This window comes from Palaemon carinicauda, chromosome 8 (assembly GCF_036898095.1).
Source record: "Palaemon carinicauda isolate YSFRI2023 chromosome 8, ASM3689809v2, whole genome shotgun sequence".
NCBI classification, from domain to species: Eukaryota; Metazoa; Arthropoda; class Malacostraca; order Decapoda; family Palaemonidae; genus Palaemon; species Palaemon carinicauda.
In genome coordinates this window covers 42,009,635-42,032,716 of record NC_090732.1, presented here as the reverse complement: position 1 = coordinate 42,032,716, position 23,082 = coordinate 42,009,635, and the positions used below count along the sequence as shown (strand labels likewise).

General features: G+C 43.9%; 1 protein-coding gene across 2 annotated transcripts in view; it reads left to right on the top strand.

The window, feature by feature from the left end:
- Positions 1 to 23,082, top strand: part of LOC137645718 (thyroid receptor-interacting protein 11-like) — a 346,293-nt gene that overhangs the window by 23,317 nt on the left and 299,894 nt on the right. For both annotated transcript variants that reach the window (XM_068378600.1, XM_068378601.1), the window contains exon 2: positions 14,612 to 14,688. In XM_068378600.1, coding sequence (XP_068234701.1) covers positions 14,612 to 14,688 — 77 coding nt within the window. The remainder of the gene's footprint in view (positions 1 to 14,611; positions 14,689 to 23,082) is intronic.

The following is a 23,082-nucleotide window of genomic DNA, read 5'->3' as shown; positions in this document are numbered from 1 at the left end:
TTTAAAACCTTCCCTTGTACGTAGTACTGTTAACAAACTACCCTTTAATGTACAGAACACTTAATGCATGTACTACAGTACCCTAAAATAAAACAGGCACAAATATTAAAGGTGATTTTATATCATGCATTTCCTAAACATGCTAAAAAGCACGATAAAAAATGGCAACCAATGTTTTGTTTACATTTATCTCTGATCATAATGTAGGCCTAGAAACAAACTGGAGGTAGAGCTTTGCTTATTACCCAGACATATTTCCCATACTTTTCCCTTAGAACTACATCACATCTTCCTACTTTAGATATATATATATATATATATATATATATATATATATATATATATATATATATATATATATATATATATATATATATATATATATATGTGTGTGTGTGTGTATATATATATATATTTATATGTATACACATACATACCTACATATATACATAAATACATGCATACATATATATATATATATATATATATATATATATTTATATATATATGGGTTATGGAAAAAATCCGCGAAGTGGTGAATCCGCGATGGTCGAACCGCGAAGTAGCGAGGGTTCACTGTATATAATAGCTGCAACTCTGCGGCTCGACAGAAAACACACTCAAAAAACTCGCGAGCGATCGCTATGAAGGTTGCGGGTGTGCCCACCAGCGCCAACTGTCGGCCAGATACCACTCTTGTATGTAAACAAAACCTTCAATTCTTCTCTGTCGACGTTGACGACAAGACGTATTCATACTCGCTGTAGAACCTGGAGTTTTCTTAACATATTTGGTGAAGTACTTCATTTTGGTTTGAGCTTTCGCAGTACAGGTGTTTTATCTTCAACTTAAATCTTGAACTCGTTTTTGGATAGATTTAATTTTTGATGACTTTGGATTGTTTTTTGGACTTTCCTTGACTTTTAAATGGCCGACCCTTCCCTCAGTACGGAAGTGTGTTTAGGCTTTTAGCAATTATCTTATCACGTTATAAATTAATTATAGATTTTCTTCTATATATTTTATATCTCAACCGCCTTTATTAGGCCTCTTCGATTAGCTTTCCATTTATAATAAACATCAAAATAAATTTTAATGATTTGTTTATATGCGACCTTTCCTGAGAGTAGGCGGTCCTAACTTGGAAACCGAAGTTAAACAACGTTGAGCCCTTTCAATCGTAAATAGCTTTTACAGAGCTAATGATTTAAAACTTATTAAATGAATATTTTTTAATAGATATTTTATGAAAGATTTTCTTTGAATAGTCTTCGTACTGTTTCAAGATGAACTAACGTTTAGTTTATTTATACTACGCAGTTTGCTCTCTATCGTTACGATAGAGAGAGAGAGTATCACGGTTTCACTTTGCAGAAAGAGTAAATCGATTCTGACGTTTTGTTCATTCTTCTTTCAAAGCTTAAATGTTTTAAATTCTGTTTTAAAGGAACTTTTTAATTGAAAAACCTTTCAGTTTTTTTCCTTTGGTCAAATAACCTGTTTTTTTTGACGAAACATAAGTGGGCTCTTCTCTTAGGTGCGAAATCAAGAGAGAGAGAGAGAGAGAGATAGAGACGGAGGGAGAGAGAGGAGAGAAAACGTTCCGATCTTTATCTCGTCCCAAGCGGGTAACGTTCTCGAGTTACTCTCGTCCCTAGTCTCTGTACGGGGAGAAAGGATAAAACGTTTTTAGTTTTTTTATTCTCGTCCCAAGGCAATGTACGGTGAGAGATTGAAAACGTAGTTTTGAATGAACTAGTGTTTAGTCTCTTCCCCAGCCACTGATTTTTTTATCTTAAAATATGTTTACTGTTTTTTGCTGGTATTAATGTGCTTACATTATACGACTGATTTCGCAATTACAACCTTTTGATGAGGGTAGAATTGCGTGCTTCAGGTAGAAATCAGTTTTATTCATACCTAATGTGAATTGTTAAAAAATTTGATTTCAGTGAAATAAGTGCAAAACAGAAAATCGTAGTGATAAAGTGATATTGCGCAAAGTGTTATCAGTGTTGCGACCGAGGGTTCGTCTGTTCGTGCCTGTCGTTCGCCTAGTCCGGGACCTCTTGCAAGCTCCCAAGCCCAGGGGAGAAGTAATGTCGTACGACTTATGGGTTCGAGAGGCCTTGATCAGCGAACAGACGTTCCCTCTATGGTATCGGGTGTATCTTACCAAGATCACCCCTACCATAAGGCGAGAGAGACGATTTTCTCCTCGTCATCCGAAGGCTTTTCGCATAAGAAACCGTGGAACAAGGTTTCGAGGCCCTTTAAGCGAAAGTCAGTCCTTTCAGGACAGGTCCAGCGTCCTGGTTTTAACCATTAGGACAGCTCTGACCCTATGCAGTCATCGGAAGACTGCTCGCCGCCTAACAAAAGCGTAACACAGACTCCGAGAGTCTTTTTGTAGGCAAGGTTTTGCGGTTACAGACGTTACCCTCGTCTCTTACCGCAACCATTCCCGTTGATCCTAAATGGGTTGTATGGCAAGACATGCAGAATAAGCTTGCCTCCCTTATGGAAGACTATTCTGCCGATAAGTCCGTTGAGCCTAGCCGTTTATCTCATTGAGATCCTGGCCTTCAGCCACCCTAACGTTCCTTTGTGCGTCCTGTTGACGTTGGCGTAGCCAAGTCACGTCAGTCAGGTTGTTTAGAACCACACTCGATGCGGTCTCGTGTGGATTTTCAGCCACATTTGGACGTTAGGCCACTTGCTGATGCTCCTGTTGACGTTCAGGACGTTCGCTAACAATCGGAGTTGACTTGTTTTGACGCTGAGCGTCAACCTCCGCATTCTAGAGTTGTTTTGACTGCTCAGTCTAGGCGGTCAAAGCAGTCTCGAGTGGACGCTGTGCGTCCTCACGCACCTGTTGTTGTTGACAGTTCACTGACTGTCAAGCAGTTACATGACGTTGCGTCCTGGTCCGCTACTAATGCACCAGTGCGTGTGGACTCTGCTTGTAAAGCATTGCCACCACGGTTCCTTCAGATGAGGAAGTTGCTGTTCCCCCTACTACTGATATTCCCTTGAGGACTCTGTCAGACGGAGAGGAGCCTAAAGCTGCTTATCCCTCTATGGACTTTAAATAAATCATGCTGATTTTTAAGGATCTTTGTCCGGATCTTTTTGTAACTGCTGCTCCTCGTTCGCCTAAACGTCAGAGATTACACTAGGCCTAGCTACTTCGAAGCCGTTGTTTTATAAGCTAGTGCTCTCTCGCTCTTCTAAGAGAGCATTACGTTTGCTAGGCGACTGGTTTTTCACCAGGAGGAGTTTGGGGGAGACAGCCTTTGCTTTCCCTTCTTTTAAACTGGCTTATAGAGCGAGAGTCTGATATGACACGAGAGAAGTTCTCGGCTTGGGAGTTCCTGCCTCTGCCCAGATAGACTTCTCAAACCTCATAGACTCTCCCTGGCGCCTGGCCATGAGACGCTCCAAGATTTTACAGGTCGACTTCACAGCTATTTTCGAGCCTTTGAAGTTTTGCTGTACAATTATGTCATGCATAAACAAGGCTTTCAGGGATGGCTCCAATGATCTGACAGCCACGTTCTCTGCAGGAACAAGTCCCTCAGGGATGGCTCCAATGATTTGGCAGCCATGTTCACTGCAGGAGTACGTAAGAGGCAAGTGCGCTCAATGTGTTCATTGTCAAGACAAACTTCACGATGAAGTCTACCAGGCTGTCTTGACAGCATTTATGGAAGGCGACTGGATGGTCTCTCTCGACCTTCAGGAGGCATACTTCCACATTCCTATACACCCGGATTCCCAACCGTTTCTGAGGTTTGTTTACAGGAATGTGGGGGTACCAGTTTCGAGCCCTGTGCTTTGGCCTCAGTCCTGCGCCTCTCGTGTTTACGAGGCTCATGAGGAATGTGGCAAAATCCCTCCATCTATCGGGGATCCGAGCCTCCCTGTAATTGGACGACTGGCTTCTCAGAGCATCGTCCAGTCTTCGCTGTCTGCAGGATCTACATTGGACGTTGAGTCTGGCCAGGGAGTTGGGACTTTTGGTCAACCTAAAAGTCCCAACTGATCCCATCCCAGATTATTCTATATTTGGGGATGGAGATTCGCAGTCAAGCCCTGCTCGAAGTCCAACTAATGCTGAAACGAAACGTTTATTCAGTCAGGAGTTGGAACAGTCTCGTAGGGACTCTCTCATCCCTGGAGCAGTTTGTCTCACTAGGGAGACTACACCTTCTGCTTCTCCGGTTCCATCTAGCCTCTCACTGGAACTAGGACAAGACATTAGAGACGGTATCATTCCCAGTCTCCGAACCAGTTAAGGCATGCCTGAAATGGTGGGACAGCAATATCAGTCTGAGAGAGGGACTATCCCTAGCAGTCAAGAACCCAAACCACGTGTTGTCCTCAGACGCGTCGGATTTGGGTTGGGGTGCGACCCTGGACGGTCGGGAATGCTCGGGTCTGTGGACCTCAAGTCAGAAGAGCATGCACATCAACGGTAAGGAGCTATTAGCAGTCCACTTGGCCTTGATGATATTAGAAAGCTTCTTCGAAACTTAGTGGTAGAGGCAACTCAGACAACACCACAACTTTGGCGTACATCTCCAAGCAAGGAGGCACACACTCCTTCACGCTGCTCGAGATCGCAAGGGACCTTCTCTTATGGTCAAGTATTCGAGGCATCTCCCTGTTGACGAGATTCATCCAGGGGGACTTGAACGTCTTGGCAGACTGTCTCAGTCGGAGGGGTCAGGTGATACCCACGGAATGGACCCTCCACAAGGATGTGGGCAAGAGTCTTTGGGCTACTTGGGGTCAACCCACCATAGACCTCGTTGCCTCCTCGTTGACCAAAAGGTTACCAATCTATTGCTCTCCAGTCCTAGATACAGAAGCAATCTACATAGACGCGTTTCTACTGGATTGGTCTTTTCTGGACTTATATGCATTCCCACCATTCAAGATAGTCAACAAGGTACTGCAGAAGTTCGCCTCTCACGAAGGGACAAGGTTGACGTTGGTTGCTACCCTCTGGCCCGCGAGAGAGTGGTGCACCGAGGTACTTCAATGGCTGGTAGACTTTCCAAGAAGTCTTCCTCTAACGGTAGATCTGTTACGTCAGCCCCACGTAAAGAATGTCCATCAAGCCTCCCCGCTCTTCGTCTGACTTCCTTCAGACTATCGAAAGACTCTCGAGAGCTAGAGGCTTTTCGAAGGAGGCAGCCAGTGCGATTGCAAGAGCTAGGAGAGCTTCTACCATTAGAGTATACCAGTCGAAGTGGGAAGTCTTTCGAGACTGGTGCAAGTCAGCATCTGTGTCCTCGTCCAGTACCTCTGTAGCCCAAATCGCAGTTTTCTTTTACATCTGAGAAAGGTTCACTCCCTTTCAGCTCCCACGATTAAGGGCTACAGGAGCATGTTGGCTTCGGTCTTTCGACATAGAGGCTTAGATCTTTCCAACAATAAAGATCTCCAAGATCTCCTTAAGTCTTTCGAGACCTCTAAGGAACGTCGTTTGGCAACTCCTGGATGGAACTTAGACGTGGTCCTAAGGTTCCTCATGTCAGACAGGTTTGAGCCATTACATTCAGCCTCCCTGAAGGATCTCACCCTCAAGACACTTTTCCTAGTGTGCTTGGCTTCGGCTAAAAGGGTCAGTGAACTTCATGCCTTCAGTAAGAACATCGGCTTTTCTACAGAAAAAAGCCACTTGTTCACTTCAACTTGGTTTCCTGGCCAAAAATGAACTGCCTTCTCGTCCTTGGCCTAAATCTTTTGATATTCCTTGCTTATCAGAGATCGTAGGCAACGAACTGGAAAGAGTATTATGTCCTGTTAGAGCTCTTAAGTTCGATTTAGCTCGTACTAAGTCATTACGAGGGAAATCTGAGGCATTATGGTGCTCAGTTAAGAAACCTTCATTGCCTATGTCAAAGAATTCTTTGTCATATTTTATCAGATTTTTTTAATACGAGAAGCTCATTCTCACTTGAATGAGAAAGACCGATGTTTGCTTAAGGTTAAGACGCACGAAGTTAGAGATATAGCAACCTCCGTGGCCTTCTAGCAAAATAAATCTCTGCAAAGTATTATGGACGCGACTTTTTGGAGAAGCAAGTCAGTGTTCGCGTCATTTTACTTAAAAGATGTCCAGACTCTTTACGAGGACTGCTACACACTGGGTCCATTCGTTGCAGCGAGTGCAGTAGTGGGTTAGGGTTCTACCACTACACTTCCCTAATTCCAATATCCTTTTAATCTGTCTCTTGAAATGTTTTTAATATTGTTTTATGGGTTGTTCGGAAGGCTAAGAAGCCTTTCGCATCCTGGTTGATTTGGCGGGTGGTCAAAGTCATTTCTTGAGAGCGCCCAGATTAGGGGTTTGATGAGGTCCTGTTGTATGGGTTGCAGCCCTTGATACTTCAGCTCCTGGGAGTCTGTCAGCATCCTAAGAGGATCGCTGGGCTCCGTGAGGAAGACAGACTTACAAGGCAGAGTAATCGTCTAAGTCAACTTCCTTACCAGGTACCTATTTATTTTGGTTTTGTTATATTGATAACTGTCAAAATGAAAAAACTCTTAGCTTATACGCTGTAAACATAATTAACTCTGGTCTCTACCCACCTCCTTGGGTGTGAATCAGCTATTATATATTCACCGGCTAAGTTAAATATTTAAAAATGATATTTTAATTATAAAATAAATTTTTGAATATACTTACCCGGTGAATATATAAATTAAATGACCCTCCCTTCCTCCCCAATAGAGACGCAGCGGGACGAGAAGAATTGAAGGTTTTGTTTACATACAAGAGTGGTATCTGGCCGACAGTTGGCGCTGGTGGGCACACCCGCAACCTTCATAGCGATCGCTCGCGAGTTTTTTGAGTGTGTTTTCTGTCGAGCCGCAGAGTTGCAGCTATTATATATTCACCGGGTAAGTATATTCAAAAATTTATTTTATAATTAAAATATCATATTGCTCTGTAACGAATTGAAAGGAAATCACATAATTTGCCAGCTCACCTTCCAGAAATATGACATCACCAGACGTGATGCGAACTCGACAAAGAATGACTTGCAAAATATTTAAATCCATTCTCTTTTTCTTGCAAGAAATAAAAGAATATACTAACTTACCATGCAAGAGTATTTTAGTTTTATAATGTAAAAGAAAATATATTTGTAAGAAAATATTTGTCCTATTAGTGTAATTTCATTAAATATATATTGATCTAATATCAGAGATGAAAAAAAGGAAATAAAACTAGTGTAAAATGTGATTCTGTCTTAGGTATTTAAAGGTTTTAAAGAGCACTCATTAATGGTAGATGCCAGGGACAGTGACAGTGCCCTTTGTAGCAAGACTGTGCCCTAGAGACTGACCATATCTACATATGAGCAGAGCCTAAGCCTCCTCTCCACCCAAGCTATGACCATGGAAGACCAGGCAATGGCTGCTGATGACTCAGTAGGTAGACCTATAGGCTCCCCCAAATTCTCCATCCTTAGCTCACAAGGATGGCGTGATTGCAGACACTACAAGAAACTATCGAGCTTAAATTTACTCGTACCTAGTACTCATAACAACCTATACAGATCCGAGATTACTTGATATTTTGATAATGGGAATACTAATATTAATTGGTAACCAATTGAAAGGAAATCACTCAATTTGCCGGCTCTTTCCGCCAAAAGTATGACATAACTAAACATATGTGAATTCGACAGACTTTTCTAATTGTATTTTTTATTTAAAAATAGATATTTTATATTATCATCAATGAAAGTAAATGCTAACTTACCTAGAGAAATTTTTAGACAATATAGTGAAAGAAATGGTTGTAAAAGGGGGCAGTCGTAAGTTGCATAGGTCATACGTCGATGACTACCTTTACTAATGTTAATTTTATTATGAAAATTCTATTTTTCAATATTAAACTTACCCGATGATCATATAGCTGTCAGCTCTGCTGCCCGACAGAAAAACCTACGGGCGGAATACGCCAGCGATCGCTATACAGGTGGGGGTGTACATCAACAGCGCCATCTGTCAAGTAGGTACTCAAGTACTCGATGTCAACATAGAACCAATTTTCTCTCTGTCGTGCCACTGGCAAGACCTACTAAATACGCTGTTACTAACTGGATTTGTTTTCACAACGATTTGGTGAAGTACACTATTCCAGTTTTGAGCTTTCGCTATGCAGGGGTTTTATCTTCATTTCAAAACTTGAACTCGTTTTGGATAGATTTAATTATGGTGACGAAGAGAGTATGGACTCTCTTTCACTTTTAAATGGCCGACCCTTCCCTTAGACGGAAGTGTGTTTAGGTTTTTGGTAATTTTGCTTAACACGTTATAGATCTATATATTTTATATCTCTCCGCCTTTATAGGCCTCTTCGATTAACTTTCCATTTATTATAAACATATAACAATAAATTTTTATGTTTGTTTATATGCGACCTTTCCTGATAGTAGGCGGTCCTAACTTGGAACCGAAGTTAATTAACATTGAGCCCGTTATATCGTATTTAACCTTTAAAGAATTTAATACTTTTTAAATTTTAATGTTTTATGAAAGATTTTCTTTGATAGTCTCGTACTGTTTTCAAAGATGAACTAACGTTTAGTTTTTAGTCTACGCAGTTGTTGACGTTCAGGACGTTCAACATGCGCTCTATCATTACGATAGAGAGAGAGTGTATCACGGTTTCACTTTGCAGTAAGAGTAAACCGATTCTGGCGTTTCGTTCATTCTTTCTTAGCTTAAATGGTTTAAATTCTAAATTAAAGGAACTTTTTATTTGGAAAACCTTTCAGTTCTTTCCTTTAGCATATAACATGTTTTAACGATATATAATTGGGCTCTTCTCTCAGGTGCTTCAAGAGAGAAAGAGAGAGAGAGATAGAGACGGAGGGAGAGAGAGGAGAATAAACGTTTCGTTCAAGCTGGTAACGTTGTTCTCGTTTTTTTTTTTTTACTCTCCTCCCTAGTCGCTGTAGGGGAAGAAGGTAAAACGTTTCTAGGGTTTTATTCTTGTTCCCAGGCTATGTGCGGTGAGAGATTGTAAACGTAGTTTATTTGATCTAGTGTTTAGTCTCTTTCCCAGCCACTGAATGCTTTACTGTATCTTTATTTATGTTTTCTGTTGCATTGTACGACTGTTTTCGCAATTACTACCTTTTAATGAAGGATAGGATTGCGTGTTTCAGGTAGAAATCAGTTAAAGTTTCGATTTCAGTGAAATAAGTGCAAAACAGAAAATCAAAGTGATAAAGTGATATGCGCAAAGTGTTACAGTGTTGCGTCCGAGGGTTCGTCTGTTCGTGCCAGTCGTTCACCTAGTCCGGGACCTCTTACAAGCTCCCAAGCCCAGGGGAGAAGTAATGTCGAACAACTTATGGGTTCCACAGGCCTTGATCAACGAACAGACGTTTTTCCCTCCGTGGTTTCGGGCGTATCTACCCAAGATCGCCCCACCCACACAAAGACGAGAGAGCCCATTTATTCCTCGTCTGCGGAAGAGGTTTCTCGTAAGAAACCATGGACCACATCTCGCAGCTTTTTAAGTGCAAGTCGGTCCCTTCCGCGCAAGTCCAACGGCCCAGGTGTAGCCACTGGGTCAGTTCGGACTCGCTGCAGTCATCCGACGACTGCACACCTCCCAAGAGAGGCAAGGTGGTACCGCAACAGGCAGTAACTCCGTCTGTTGCCGCACCAGCTGTTTTAGACCCTCAGTCACAACGGACAGTAGCTCCGTCTGTTGCCGCTTTTGTAGACCCTAAGTGGTCTTTACTGCAGTCTATGCAGACTCAGTTAGCTGCGGTTATGCAGGAGTTTCGTGCGGAGAAGGTTGACACTGCTTCCGTTAGCCTACAACCTGCCACGGTTGTGCGCCCAGCTCACGCTGAGGCTGCCTGCTCCCACACTCCGGCTGCGGAGAGCTCCACCACCGATGCGCAGTCGACCCTGCCAGACGCATGTTAACGTTAGCCGACGTGCGGCACCCTCCGTTGACATGCGTGAGCTACCGCATCAGCAGTGGGAAGGTGGAGTCAAGCTGCCGTGTTTTGACGCGATGCGTTAGTTTCCGCAACCCACGGCAGTCCCCACCACGCACCACCACTCCGCTTTGGTTGTTGCCTGCTCCCACACTCCGACTGCGGAGAAGGTTGACGATGCACCCGTTTGCCTACAACCTGCCACGGTTGTGCGTCCAGCAGACGCTGCGGCTGCCTGCTCCCACACTCTTGTTGTGAGAGCTCCTCCACCCATGCGCAGTCGACCCTGCCAGACGCATGCTGACTCCCACAGACACACGGAGCACTCCGTTGCCGTGCGTGAGCTACCACAAGCTGCCGTGTTTTGACACGATGTGTCAGCCTCCGCAACCCACTGTGGTTACCGCCACTCGCCCGCAGCAGACTAGTCAGTCAGGAGTTGAGGCTTCCCCACACAGCTTTGGTTGTTGCCAGCTCACAGACTGTCAAGCAGTTACATGACGTTGCCTTCTGGTCTGCTACTAATGCACCAGTGCTGTATGTCCTCACGCACCTGTTGTGGTTGACAGTTCAGTTTTTTGACAGTTCACAGACTGTCAGGCAGTTACATAATGTTGCCTTCTGGTCTGCTGCTAATGCACCAGTGCTGTATGTCCTCACGCACCTGTTGTGGTTGACAGTTCAGTTTTTGACAGTTCACAGACTGTCAAGCCGTTACATAACGTTGCCTTCTGGTCTGCTGCTTATGCACCAGTGAGACCCTCACTGAGATAACCTAGCTTTTCTCGGACATGGTTCCTGTAGATGAGAAAGTGCTGTTCTCCCTCCTACTGATATTCCTTTGAGGACACTGTCATTTGGAGAGGAGCCTTAAGCTGCTTAGCCTCCTATGGACTTTAATTAAAGCATAACAAGGCTTCCAGGGATGGTAAATGGTTCTGCTTCAGTCGCTAACCCCGTCTGTTGCCACACCTGCTCCCGTAGACCCTAATGGGCTTTGCTGCAAGACATGCAGTCCAAGCTTGTGTCCTTGATAGAGGATTTTTTACGGAGAAGAACCTTCTGGCCAACAACCTTCCTACCGGTTGGTTGTGCGCCCTGTTGAAGCTGAGGTATCCTACTCGCGTCCGCCAGTTGAGGTGGTTCCTCCACCGATGCGACCCAGTGTGGGTTGCCAGTCGCACGTTGACGTTAAGCGACTCTCGGAGGTGGTTGTGGACGTTCAGTGTGTCACTAGGAAGACGTTCAACAACCAGCAGAGGTGACTTGTTGTGACGCAGTGCGGCAACCTCAGCAACCCGGTAGGGGGTTGACTGCACAGCCCAGACAGTCTAGACAGTTTCGGGTTGACGCTGTACTTCCTCGCGTCCCCATGGTTGACAGTTCACAGACTGTGCAGCAGTACCATGATTTTGTGTCCGGCTCCGTCACGCATCCACCAGTACGACCGGATTCAGCGAGTCAGACGTTGCCCTCTCCGTTGCCGTTTCCTCATCAGTTTCGGATGAGGAACCCTCTGATGAGGACATTGCTGAACAAGACGATCAACCCCCAGCCCTGCTATCCATCCAGAAGATGCTGAAGAAGGAACGCTGCCCTGTCAGGCTGTGGATGAGTCTGGTTAGGACACTGTCATCCGTGGTTCAATTTGTGTCACTTGGAAGACTACACCTCCGTCCTCTTCTGTATCATCTAGCTTTTCACTGGAAAAGGACTAGACGCTAGAAGCGGTCTCGATCCCGGTTTCCGGAAAGATAAAGTCTGGTCTGACTTGGTGAAAGGACTTTATCAACCTTTGAAAGGGTCTTCCCCTGACTGTTCAGACTCCCAACCACGTTCTCTTCTCGGACGCATCGGACGTAGGCTGGGGTGCGACATTAGGCGGTAGGGAATGCTCGGGATTATGGAACTCGAGTCAAAGGACAATGCATTTCAACTGCAAGAAGCTACTGGCAGTACGTCTAACCTGGAAAAGCTTCAGGTCTCTCCTTCAAGGCAAAGTGGTGGAGGTGAACACGGACAACACCCTGCTTTGACGTACATCTCCAAGCAAGGAGGGACCTACTCTCTGACATGGTACGAGTTCGCAAGAGACCTCCTCACCTGGTCAACAGGTCTAGACTTTTCACTAGTAACGAGGTTCATCCAAGGCGACTTGAATGTCATAGCAGATTGTCTCAGTAGGAAGGGACAAATAATTCCAACAGATTGGACCCTCCACAAGGATGTATGCAAGAGACTTTGGGCCACCTGGGGCCAGCCAACCATAGATCTCTTCGCAACCTCGATGACCAAGAGGCTCCCAATAGTTTGCTCACCTATCCCGGACCCAGCAGTAGTTCATATAGATGCCTTTCTACTAGATTGGTCACATATAGATCTATATGCATTCCCTCCGTTCTAGATTGTCAACAAGGTACTGCAGAAGTTCGCCTCTCACGAAGGGACAAAGTTGACGCTAGTTGCTTCCCTCTGGCCCGCGAGAGAATAACTCACCGAGGTACTTCGATGGCTAGTAGACGTTCCCAGAACACTTCCCCTAAGGGTGGACCTGCTACGTCAGCCACGCGTTAAGAAGGTACTCCAAGGCCTCCACGCTCTTCGTCTGACTGCCTTCAGACTATCGAAAGACTCTCGAGAGCTAGAGGTTTTTCGAAGGAGGCAACCAGAGCGTTTGCTAGAGCAAGGAGAACATCCACCCTTAGAGTCTACCAATCGAAGTGGGAAATCTTCCGAAACTGGTGCAAGTCAGTATCCGTTTCCTCGACCAGTACCTCTGTAACTCAATAGCTGACTTTCTCTTATATCTGAGGAAAGAACGATCTCTTTCAGCTCCCACTATCAAGGGTTACAGAAGCATGTTGGCATCAGTCTTCCGTCACAGAGGCTTAGATCTTTCCAACAATAAAGATCTACAAGACCTCCTTAAGTCTTTTGAGACCACGAAGGAGCGTCGTTTGGTTACACCTGGTTGGAATTTAGACGTGGTTCTAAGATTCCTTATGTCAGACAGGTTCGAACCGCTTCAATCAGCCTCCCTGAAAGATCTCACCTTTAAGACTCTTTTCCTGATATGCTTAACCACAGCTAAAAGAGTCAGTGAGATTCATGCCTTCAGCAAGAACATCGGATTCTCATCCGAAACGGCTACATGTTCTACAACTTGGTTTTCTAGCCAAACACGAGCTGCCTTCTCGGCCTTGACCAATATCGTTCGATATTCCAAACTTATCGTATGGTTGGAAATGAACTAGAAAGAGTATTATGTCCTGTAAGAGCTCTTAAGTTCTATTTTAAAAACCTTTACGAGGCCCGTCTGAAGCTTTATGGTGTTCAGTTAAGAATCCATCTTTGCCTATGTCAGAGAATTCTTTATCCTATTTTATCAGACTGTTAATATGAGAAGCTCATTCCCATCTGAATGAGGAAGACCAAGCTTGGCTGAAGGTAAGGACACACGAAGTTAGAGTTGTCGCAACTTCCGTGGCCTTTAAACAAAATAGATCTCTGCAAAGTATATTCGACGCAACCTATTGGAAAAGCAAATCAGTGTTCGCGTCTTTTATCTTAAGAATGTCCAGTCTCTTTACGAGAACTGCTACACTCTGGGACCATTCGTAGCAACGAGTGCAGTAGTGGTGAGGGCTCCACCACTACAATTCCCTAATTCCATAACCTTTTTAATCTTTCTCTTGAAATGTTTTATTAATATTTTTGGGTTGTCCGGAAGGCTAAGAAGCCTTTCGCATCCTACTTGATTTGGCGGGTGGTCAAAGTCATTTCTTGAGAAGCGCCTAGATTAGAGGTTTTGATGAGGACCTTTAGTATGGGTTGCAACCCTTCATACTTCAGCTCCTAGGAGTCGCTCAGCATCCTATGAGGATCGCGAGGCTCAGTAAGGAAGACGTACTTAAAAAGGCAGAGTAATTGTTCAAGTCGACTTCCTTACCAGGTACTTATTTATTTTATGCTTGTTATTTTGAATAACTGCTAAAATGAAAGACGGAATACTTAGCTCATAATAATGTCAACATGTAATGTTGGTCTCTACCCACCCCCCTGGGTGTGAATCAGCTATATGATCATCGGGTAAGTTTAATATTGAAAAATGTTATTTTCATTAGTAAACTAAATTTTTGAATATACTTACCCGATGATCATAAATTAAAGGACCCACCCTTCCTCCCCAATAGAGACCCAGTGGACAGAGGAGAAAATTGGTTCTATGTTGACATCGAGTACTTGAGTACCTACTTGACAGATGGCGCTGTTGATGTACACCCCCACCTGTATAGCGATCGCAGGCGTATTCCGCCCGTAGGTTTTTCTGTCGGGCAGCAGAGCTGACAGCTATATGATCATCGGGTAAGTATATTCAAAAATTTATTTTACTAATGAAAATAACATATTACCCTAAAAATGTGTGATTCAGTATTAGGAGTCCCTTCTTTCATTCTTCATTTTGTCCAACTGGTTACTTCATTTATTTGTCACTTAGTTAAAGTTTAGAATTTTCTTAACTTTATTATTTTATTACTTCTTTATTGAGCCCTCTTGTACCATCATTTGTAATCCTGTACAGTGCAGTGCAGTTCAGATTCTTTAATTGAATATTCTCTTTTTAGATGATGACTCACAAGTTGTTGTACCGAAAGATCGAATCAAAGAATTGGAATCACTATGTCAATTACAGAAACATGAGGTAAGTAATGAAAGCAGTACTTTAGTAAGGATCTTTGTAAATATTTTGAATGCTGTATTTATATGATATAGGGTCTATTAAGAATTATTCAGTTTGATTTTTGAGGGTTTTAGATATTGTTGACAAACGGTGTACAGTAATATTTTTGAGGGAAGATTTTGATCTCAGGTGAGACATGCTTGGATTTTAAGTAGCTCGTAGAGTCAGTTTGTAAAATTGTAATCTGAGATTGTTTCTTATGCAATAATGCTTTTAATGATAACATTATGAGAATTTTTATTTAAATTTTTATTCTAAAAATGTAAAAGAATTTTCTTATAGGTAATTTTGTTTATTCTCATGTGGATACAAACTTCTGAGTCATTTATTGGGTTTACTTCTGGTTTCGTTTTCTATGACCAGACAATTGAAAAGAAATTGGTTGATTGCATCATACTGTGTTGCTGGGCAACTGCTGTACACGATGGGTTACTCTTGTATCAAGCTCTTACTCGCAACACTTCTGGCTGTGGGGGGTATTTGGATATCCCTGCTTCCCTTCCCACGATCAGACAACGGCATCGCCTACTCTTCGCCCTTATAGTGCTTGTGTCTGTGTATTTGCCATACCTTGTCTCTTGCATATGGTATTCAATATTTGTGAGTTAGATTGATTGATTGATTTACAGTATTTAAAGTTTTCAATATTTAACTTAGCCGGTGATTATAATAGCTGCAACTCTGTTGCTCGACAGAAAACTCTAAGGTAAAATTCGCCAGCGATCGCTACACAGGTTGCGGGTGTATGCCCAACAGCGCCATCTGTCGTCCAGATACCCAGTACTCAATGTAAACAAAGAACTCAGTTTTCTCTCTGTCGTGCTCCCGACAAGACGTGCTTATTCGCTGTTGCTAAACTGGATTTGTTTTCACAACTAATTGGTGAAGTACACTATTCTAGTTTTGAGCTTTCGCTATGCAGGTGTTTTATCTTCATCTTAAATCTTGAACTCGTTTTGGATAGATTTAATTATGATGACAAAGAGAGTATGGACTTTCTTTCACTTTTAAATGGCCGACCCTTCCCTTAGCGGAAGTGTGTTTAGGCTTTTAGTAATTATATCACGTTATAGATTTTCCTCTATATATTTTATATCTCTCCGCCTTTATTAGGCCTCTTCGATTAACTTTCCATTTATTATAAACATATAAAAATAATTTTAATGTTTTGTTTATATAGACCTTTCCTGAGAGTAGGCGGTCCTAACTTGGAAACCGAAGTTAATCAACGTTGAGCCCTTTATATCGTAATTAGCTTTTAAAGAGCTAAGGATTTAAAACTTTTTAAATGTAATATTTTATGAAAGAATTTCTTTGATAGTCTTCGTACTGTTTTCAAAGATGAACTAACGTTTAGTTTATTTATGCTACGCAGTTGTTGACGTTCAGGACGTTCAACATGCGCTCTATCGTTACGATAGAGAGAGAGTGTATCACGGTTTCACTTTGCAGTAAGAGTAAATCGATTCTGACGTTTTGTTCATTCTTTCTTAGCTTATATGTTTTAAATTCTATTTTAAAGGAACTTTTTAATTGAAAAACCTTTCAGTTTTTTCCTTTAGTCAAATAACATGTTTTTTTGACGAAATATAATTGGGCTCTTCTCTTAGGTGCGAAATCAAGAGAGAAAGAGAGAGAGAGATAGAGACGGAGGGAGAGAGAGGAGAGAAAACGTTCCGTTCAAGCGGGTAACGTTGTTCTCGAGTTACTCTCGTCCCTAGTCGCTGTACGGGGAGGAAGGATAAAACGTTTTAGTTTTTTATTCTCGTCCCCAGGCTATGTGCGGTGAGAGATTGAAAACGTAGTTATATGAACTAGTGTTTAGTCTCCTTCCCAGCCACTGATTTTTTTATCTTTAAATATGTTTTCTGTTTTTTGCTGGTATTAATGAGCTTGCATTATACGACTGATTTTGCAATTACTACCTTTTAATGAAGGGTAGAATTGCGTGTTTCAGGTAGAAATCAGTAAAAATTTCAGTGAAATAAGTGCAAAACAGAAAATCGAAGTGATAAAGTGATATGCGCAAAGTGTTACAGTGTTGCGTCCGAGGGTTCGTCTGTTCGTGCCTGTCGTTCACCTAGTCCGGACCTCTTACATGCTCCCAAGCCCAGGGGAGAAGTAATGTCAAACGACTTATGGGTTCGAGAGGCCTTGACCAACGAACAGACGTTTTTCCCTCTATGGTATCGGGTGTATCTTACCAAGATCTCCCCTACCATAAGACGAGAGAGACGTTGTTTCTCCTCGTCATCCGAAGGCTTTTCGCATAAGAAACCTGTCACAAGGTTTCGAAGCCCTTAAGCGAAAGTCAGTCCTTTCAGGACAGGTCCAGCGTCCTGGTTACAACCATTAGGACAGCTCTGACCCTATGCAGTCATCGGATAGCTGCTCGCTTCCTAACAAAAGCGTAACACAGACTCCGAGAGTCTTTTTTTGTAGGCAAAGTGTTGCGGTCACAGACGTTACCCTCGTCTCTTACCACAACCATTTCCGTTGATCCTTAATGGGTTGTATGGCAAGACATGCAGTATATGCTTGCCTCCCTTATGGAAGACTATTCTGCCGATTAGTCCGTTGAGTTTAGCCGTTTATCTCATCGATATCCTGGCTTTCAGCCAACCTAACGTTCCTTTGTGCTTACTGTTGACGTTGGCGTAGCTTAGTCACGTCAGTCAGGTTGTTTAGAACCACACTCGATGCGGTCTCGTGTGGTTTTTCAGCCGCATTTGGACGTTAGGCCACTTGCTGATGCTCCTGTTGACGTTCAAGACGTTCACTAACAATCGGAGTTGACTTGTTTTGACGCTGTGCGTCAACCTCCGCATTCTAGAGTTGTTTTGACTGCTCAGTCTAGGCAGTCAAAGCAGTCTCGAGTGGACGCTGTGCGTCCTCACGCACCTGTTGTGGTTGACAGTTCAGTTGTTGACAGTTCACAGACTGTCAAGCAGTTACATGACGTTGCGTTCTGGTCCGCTACTAATGCACCAGTGAGTGTGGACTCTGCTTGTAAAGCATTGCCACCACGGTAGGTCTCTCCCTTGCTTGAGACTCAGCTTTTATCGGACAAGGTTCCTGTAGATGAGGAAGTTGCTGTTCCCCGTCCTACTGATATTCCCTTGAGGACTCTGTCAGATGGAGAGGAGCCTAAAGCTGCTTAGCCTCCTATGGACTTTAATTAAATCATGATATTTTTTTTAAGGATCTTTGTCCGGATCTTTTTGTAACTGCTGCTCCTCGTTCGCCTAAAAGTCAGAGCTTACACTAGGCCTAGCTACTTCGAAGCCGTTGTTTTTAAACTAGTGCTCTCTCGCTCTCCTAGAGAGCTTTACGTTGGCTAGGCGACTGGTTTTTCACCAGGAGGAGTTTGGGGGATACAGCCTTTGCTTTCCCTTCTTTTAAACTGGTTTATAGAGCGAGAGTCTGATATGACACGAGAGAAGTTCTCGGCTTGGGAGTTCATGCCTCTGCCCAGATAGACTTCTCAATTCTCGTAGACTCTCCCTGGCGCCTGGCCAGGAGACGCTCCAAGTTGTTTACAGGTCAACTTCACAGCTGTTTTCGAGCCTTTGAAGTTTTGCTGTACAATTATGTCACGCATAACAAGGCTTTCAGGGATGGTAAACGGTACCGCCTCAGTCGCTAACCCCGTCTGTTGCCACACCTGCTCCCGTAGACCCTAAATTGGCTTTGCTGCAAGACATGCAGTCCAAGCTTGCGTCCTTGATAGAGGACTTTAATGCGGAGAAGGTTGCTACCGAACCTTCTGGCCAACAACCTTCCAACCGGTCGGTTGTGCGCCCTGTTGACGCTGAGGTAACCTACTCGCGTCTGCCAGTTGAGGTGGTTCCTCCACCGATGCGACCCAGTGTGGGTTGCCAGCCGCACGTTGACGTTAAGCGACGCTCGGAGGTGGTTGTTGACGTTCAGGACGTTCAACAACCAGCAGAGGTGACTTGTTTTGACGCAGTGCGTCAACCTCAGCAACCCGGTAGGGTGTTGACTGCACAACCCAGACGGTCTAGACAGTCTCGGGTTGACGCTGTGCTTCCTCGCGCACCCATGGTTGTTGACAGTTCACAGACTGTGCAGCAGTTCCATGATATTGCGTCCGGCTCCGTCACGCATCCACCAGTGCGACCGGACTCAGCGAGCCAGACGTTGCCCACTCCGTTGCCATTTCCTCATCAGTTTTCGGATGAGGAACCCTCTGATGAGGACGTTGCTGAACAACAAGACGATCAGCCCCCAGAATAGATCAAGCCCTGCTATCCATCCAGAAGATGCTGAAGAAGGAACGCTGCTCAGTCAGGCTGTGGATGAGTCTGGTAGGGACGCTGTCATCCGTGGAACAATTTGTGTCACTAGGAAGACTACACCTCCGTCCTCTTCAATACCATCTAGCTTTTCACTGGAAAAAGGACAAGACGCTAGAAGCGGTCTCGATCCCGGTTTCCGAAAAGATAAAGTCTTGTCTGACTTGGTGGAAGGACAATATCAACCTAAGAGAGGGTCTTCCTCTGGCTGTTCAGACTCCCAACCACGTTCTCTTCTCGGACGCATCGGACGTGGGCTGGGGCGCGACACTAGACGGTCGGGAATGCTCAGGACTGTGGAACTCGAGTCAGAGGAGCATGCATATCAACTGCAAGGAGCTGTTGGCTGTACATCTGGCCTTGAAAAGCTTCAAGTCTCTCCTTCGAGGCAAAGTGGTGGAAGTTAACTCGGACATCACCACGGCCTTGGCGTACATCTCCAAACAAGGAGGTACCCACTCACTGACGTTGTACGAGATCACAAGGGACCTGCTCATCTGGTCAAAAGGTCAAGACATCTCCCTAGTAACGAGGTTCATCCAAGGCGACTTGAACGTCATAGCAGATTGTCTCAGTCGGAAAGGGCAAGTAATTCCAACCGAATGGACCCTCCACAAGGATGTGTGCAAGAGACTTTGGGCCACTTGGGGTAAAACCATCCATAGATCTCTTTGCAACCTCGCTGACCAAGAGGCTTCCAATCTATTGCTCTCCAGTCCCGGACCCAGCAGCAATACATATAGATGCTTTCCTCCTAGATTGGTCACATCTGGATCTCTACGCATTCCCACCGTTCAAGATTGTCAACAAGGTACTGCAGAAGTTCGCCTCTCACGAAGGGACAAGGTTGACGTTAGTTGCTTCCCTCTGGCCCGCGAGAGAATGGTTCACCGAGATACTTCGATGGTTAGAAGACGTTCCCAGTAGTCTTCCTCTAAGGGTAGACCTTCTACGTCAGCCACACGTAAAGAAGGTACTCCAAAGCCTCCACGCTCTTCGTCTGACTGCCTTCAGACTATCGAAAGACTCTCGAGAGCTAGAGGCTTTTCGAAGGAAGCAGCCAGTGCGATTGCTAGAGCAAGGAGAGCTTCTTCCATTAGAGTCTACCAAGTCAGTTTCTGTATCCTCGACCAGTACCTCTGTAGCTCAAATAGCTGTTTTTCTCTTATACCTGAGAAAAGGACGATCCCTTTCAGCTCCCACTATCAAGGGCTACAGAAGCATGTTGGCATCGGTCTTCCGGCATAGAGGCTTAGATCTTTCCAAACATAAAGATCTGCAAGACCTCCTTAAGTCTTTTGAGACCACCAAGGAGCGTCGTTTGGCTACCCCTGGATGGAATTTAGACGTGGTACTAAGATTCTTCATATCAGACAGGTTGGAGCCGTTACAATCAGCCTCCCTGAAAGATCTCACTCTTAAGACTCTTTTCCTGGTATGCTTAGCCTCGGCTAAAAGAGTCAGTGAGATTCATGCCTTCAGCAAGAACATAGGATTTTCGTCAGAAAAAGCCACTTGTTCGCTACAACTTGGTTTTCTAGCCAAAAATGAGCTGCCTTCTCGGCCTTGGCCTAAATCTTTCGATATCCCCAGCTTATCGGAGATCGTAGGCAATGAACTAGAAAGAGTCTTATGCCCTGTTAGAGCTCTTTAAGTTCTATTTAAAGCGTACTAAACCTTTACAAGGCCAATCTGAAGCTTTATGGTGTTCAGTTAAGAAACCATCCTTGCCTTTGTCAAAGAATGCTTGGTCAGACTTTATCAGATTGTTAATACGAGAAGCTCATTCACATCTGAGTGAGGAAGACCGAACTTTGCTTAAGGTGAAGACGCACGAAGTTAGAGCTGTAACAACTTCCGTGGCCTTTAAGCAAAATATATCTCTGCAAAGTATAATGGACGCAACCTGTTGGAGAAGCAAGTCAGTGTTCGCGTCATTTTACTTGAAAGATGTCCAGTCTCTTTACAAGAACTGCTACACACTGGGACCATTCGTAGCAGCGAGTGCAGTAGTGGGTGAGGGCTCAACCACTACAATTCCCTAATTCCATAACCTTTTTAATCTTTCTCTTGAAATGTTTTTATTGTTGATTTTGGGTTGTCCGGAAGGCTAAGAAGCCTTTCGCATCCTGGTTGATTTGGCGGGTGGTCAAAGTCATTTCTTGAGAAGCGCCTAGATTAGGGGTTTTGATGAGGTCCTGTTGTATGGGTTGCAACCCTTGATACTTCAGATCCTAGGGGTCGATCAGCATCCTAAGAGGATCGCGAGGCTCCGTAAGGAAGACGTACTTAAAAAGGCAGAGTAATTGTTCAAGTCGACTTCCTTACCAGGTACCTATTTATTTTGTTTTTGTTATTTTGATAACTTCTAAAATGAAATAAAAATTCTTAGCTCATAATAATGTAAACATATTTTGCTGGTCTCTACCTACCCCCCTGGGTGTGAATCAGCTATTATAATCACCGGCTAAGTTAAATATTGAAAAATGTTATTTTTATAATAAAATAAATTTTTTAATATACTTACCCGGTGATTATAAATTAAAGGACCCTCCCTTCCTCCCCAATAGAGACGCAGTGGGACGAGGAGAAAATTGAGTTCTTTGTTTACATTGAGTACTGGGTATCTGGACGACAGATGGCGCTGTTGGGCACACCCGCAACCTGTGTAGCGATCGCTGGCGAATTTTACCTTAGAGTTTTCTGTCGAGCAACAGAGTTGCAGCTATTATAATCACCGGGTAAGTATATTCAAAAATTTATTTTATTATAAAAATAACATTTTTCTGGCATCCTGACATCTATGTTGTGAGTTAGAGTGTGTGCTTTTCGACTATGTCGAATTTGATGCGTTGCTACCTGGGCCGTAATGATCGCCATTGTGGTAATTTCATGAACGGAGTAGAAGTGGATCCTCATCCGGTATGTCCGTCATGTCAAAAAATGAAAGGTAGGTTCGGTGACGAATGTTATCTGCCCACCAAGTTCTGCTTATCAGGAGCCCTCTAAGGGATCTGTCACGGAGGACGATGGCTGCAATTTCATTAACATGTTATCTCTTAGTGATAGTTATGTGCAATATGAAGTTGAATCTGTTATTACGAATCCCCTAGATACGGGAGCGTAGCCAGATCCACTTGATGCTTCTATACCAGATTATGCTGTTATGTCCAGATCCCCCTCAACCCCCATGAGTGCGCTGAGTATGGATTTGGGTTTATCAGACTCTGCAGATAAGATGTTCACCCTCATAGAAGTGTCTGTCATTAGAACAGTGAAAGCATGTCCTCGTTCTTGGGAGGACCTAAGAGTTGAGCCTGTTATTTCCCCGAGGCAGCCCTATTGGAAGATCCTGATTACCAATCTCCAACTCGTATTGACGAAAAATGCTGGCTTAATACACCTAGACAGAAAATCCTCTAACGAGTGCCCAGAATGAGTCAAGAAATATGTCATCTTACTATGAGGGTGGTCGGACCGCTTTGGCTGTGTCCCCCTCACCAGAATTGGCAATACCTTCATGCTCAAGCAGTTTTTTCTTCCAAGCTTACTAATGCTGGGAAGGTGAATGTAACTATTCCTACAATATTAAGAAATTCTTCCAAGTAGACCGCCAGGCCAAACGTTAATGATATCACTGTACACACTGCCATCTCTGTGCGCAATGTTACTCCCCCGCATCCTAGGCAGGCTGACAGGTACAAACAAGTTGTTACCCCTAAGTCTTGAGACGTCGCTGAACGCGCCGCCATCTTGATGCGTTAGAGTATTCCTCCGTGTCATGATGACGCTGAAAAGAATGATATTATACGTCCATCTGATGTTAGAGGACGAAGTAAACCATCTCCTCATAATTCCAGAGTTCCCCCAGAGTTGTATAAACTCTCAGTCAGTAACCAACGAGATAGAACCTCACCCTACGCAAATAAAAACCCTGTGTCTCATGGTAGAGATAAACCCATAAATTGCCCAGATAGACCCCGTTCTTACAGTCGGTCTGACGATCATGATTATTAGGATGTGTTCTCTGGAACGCTAT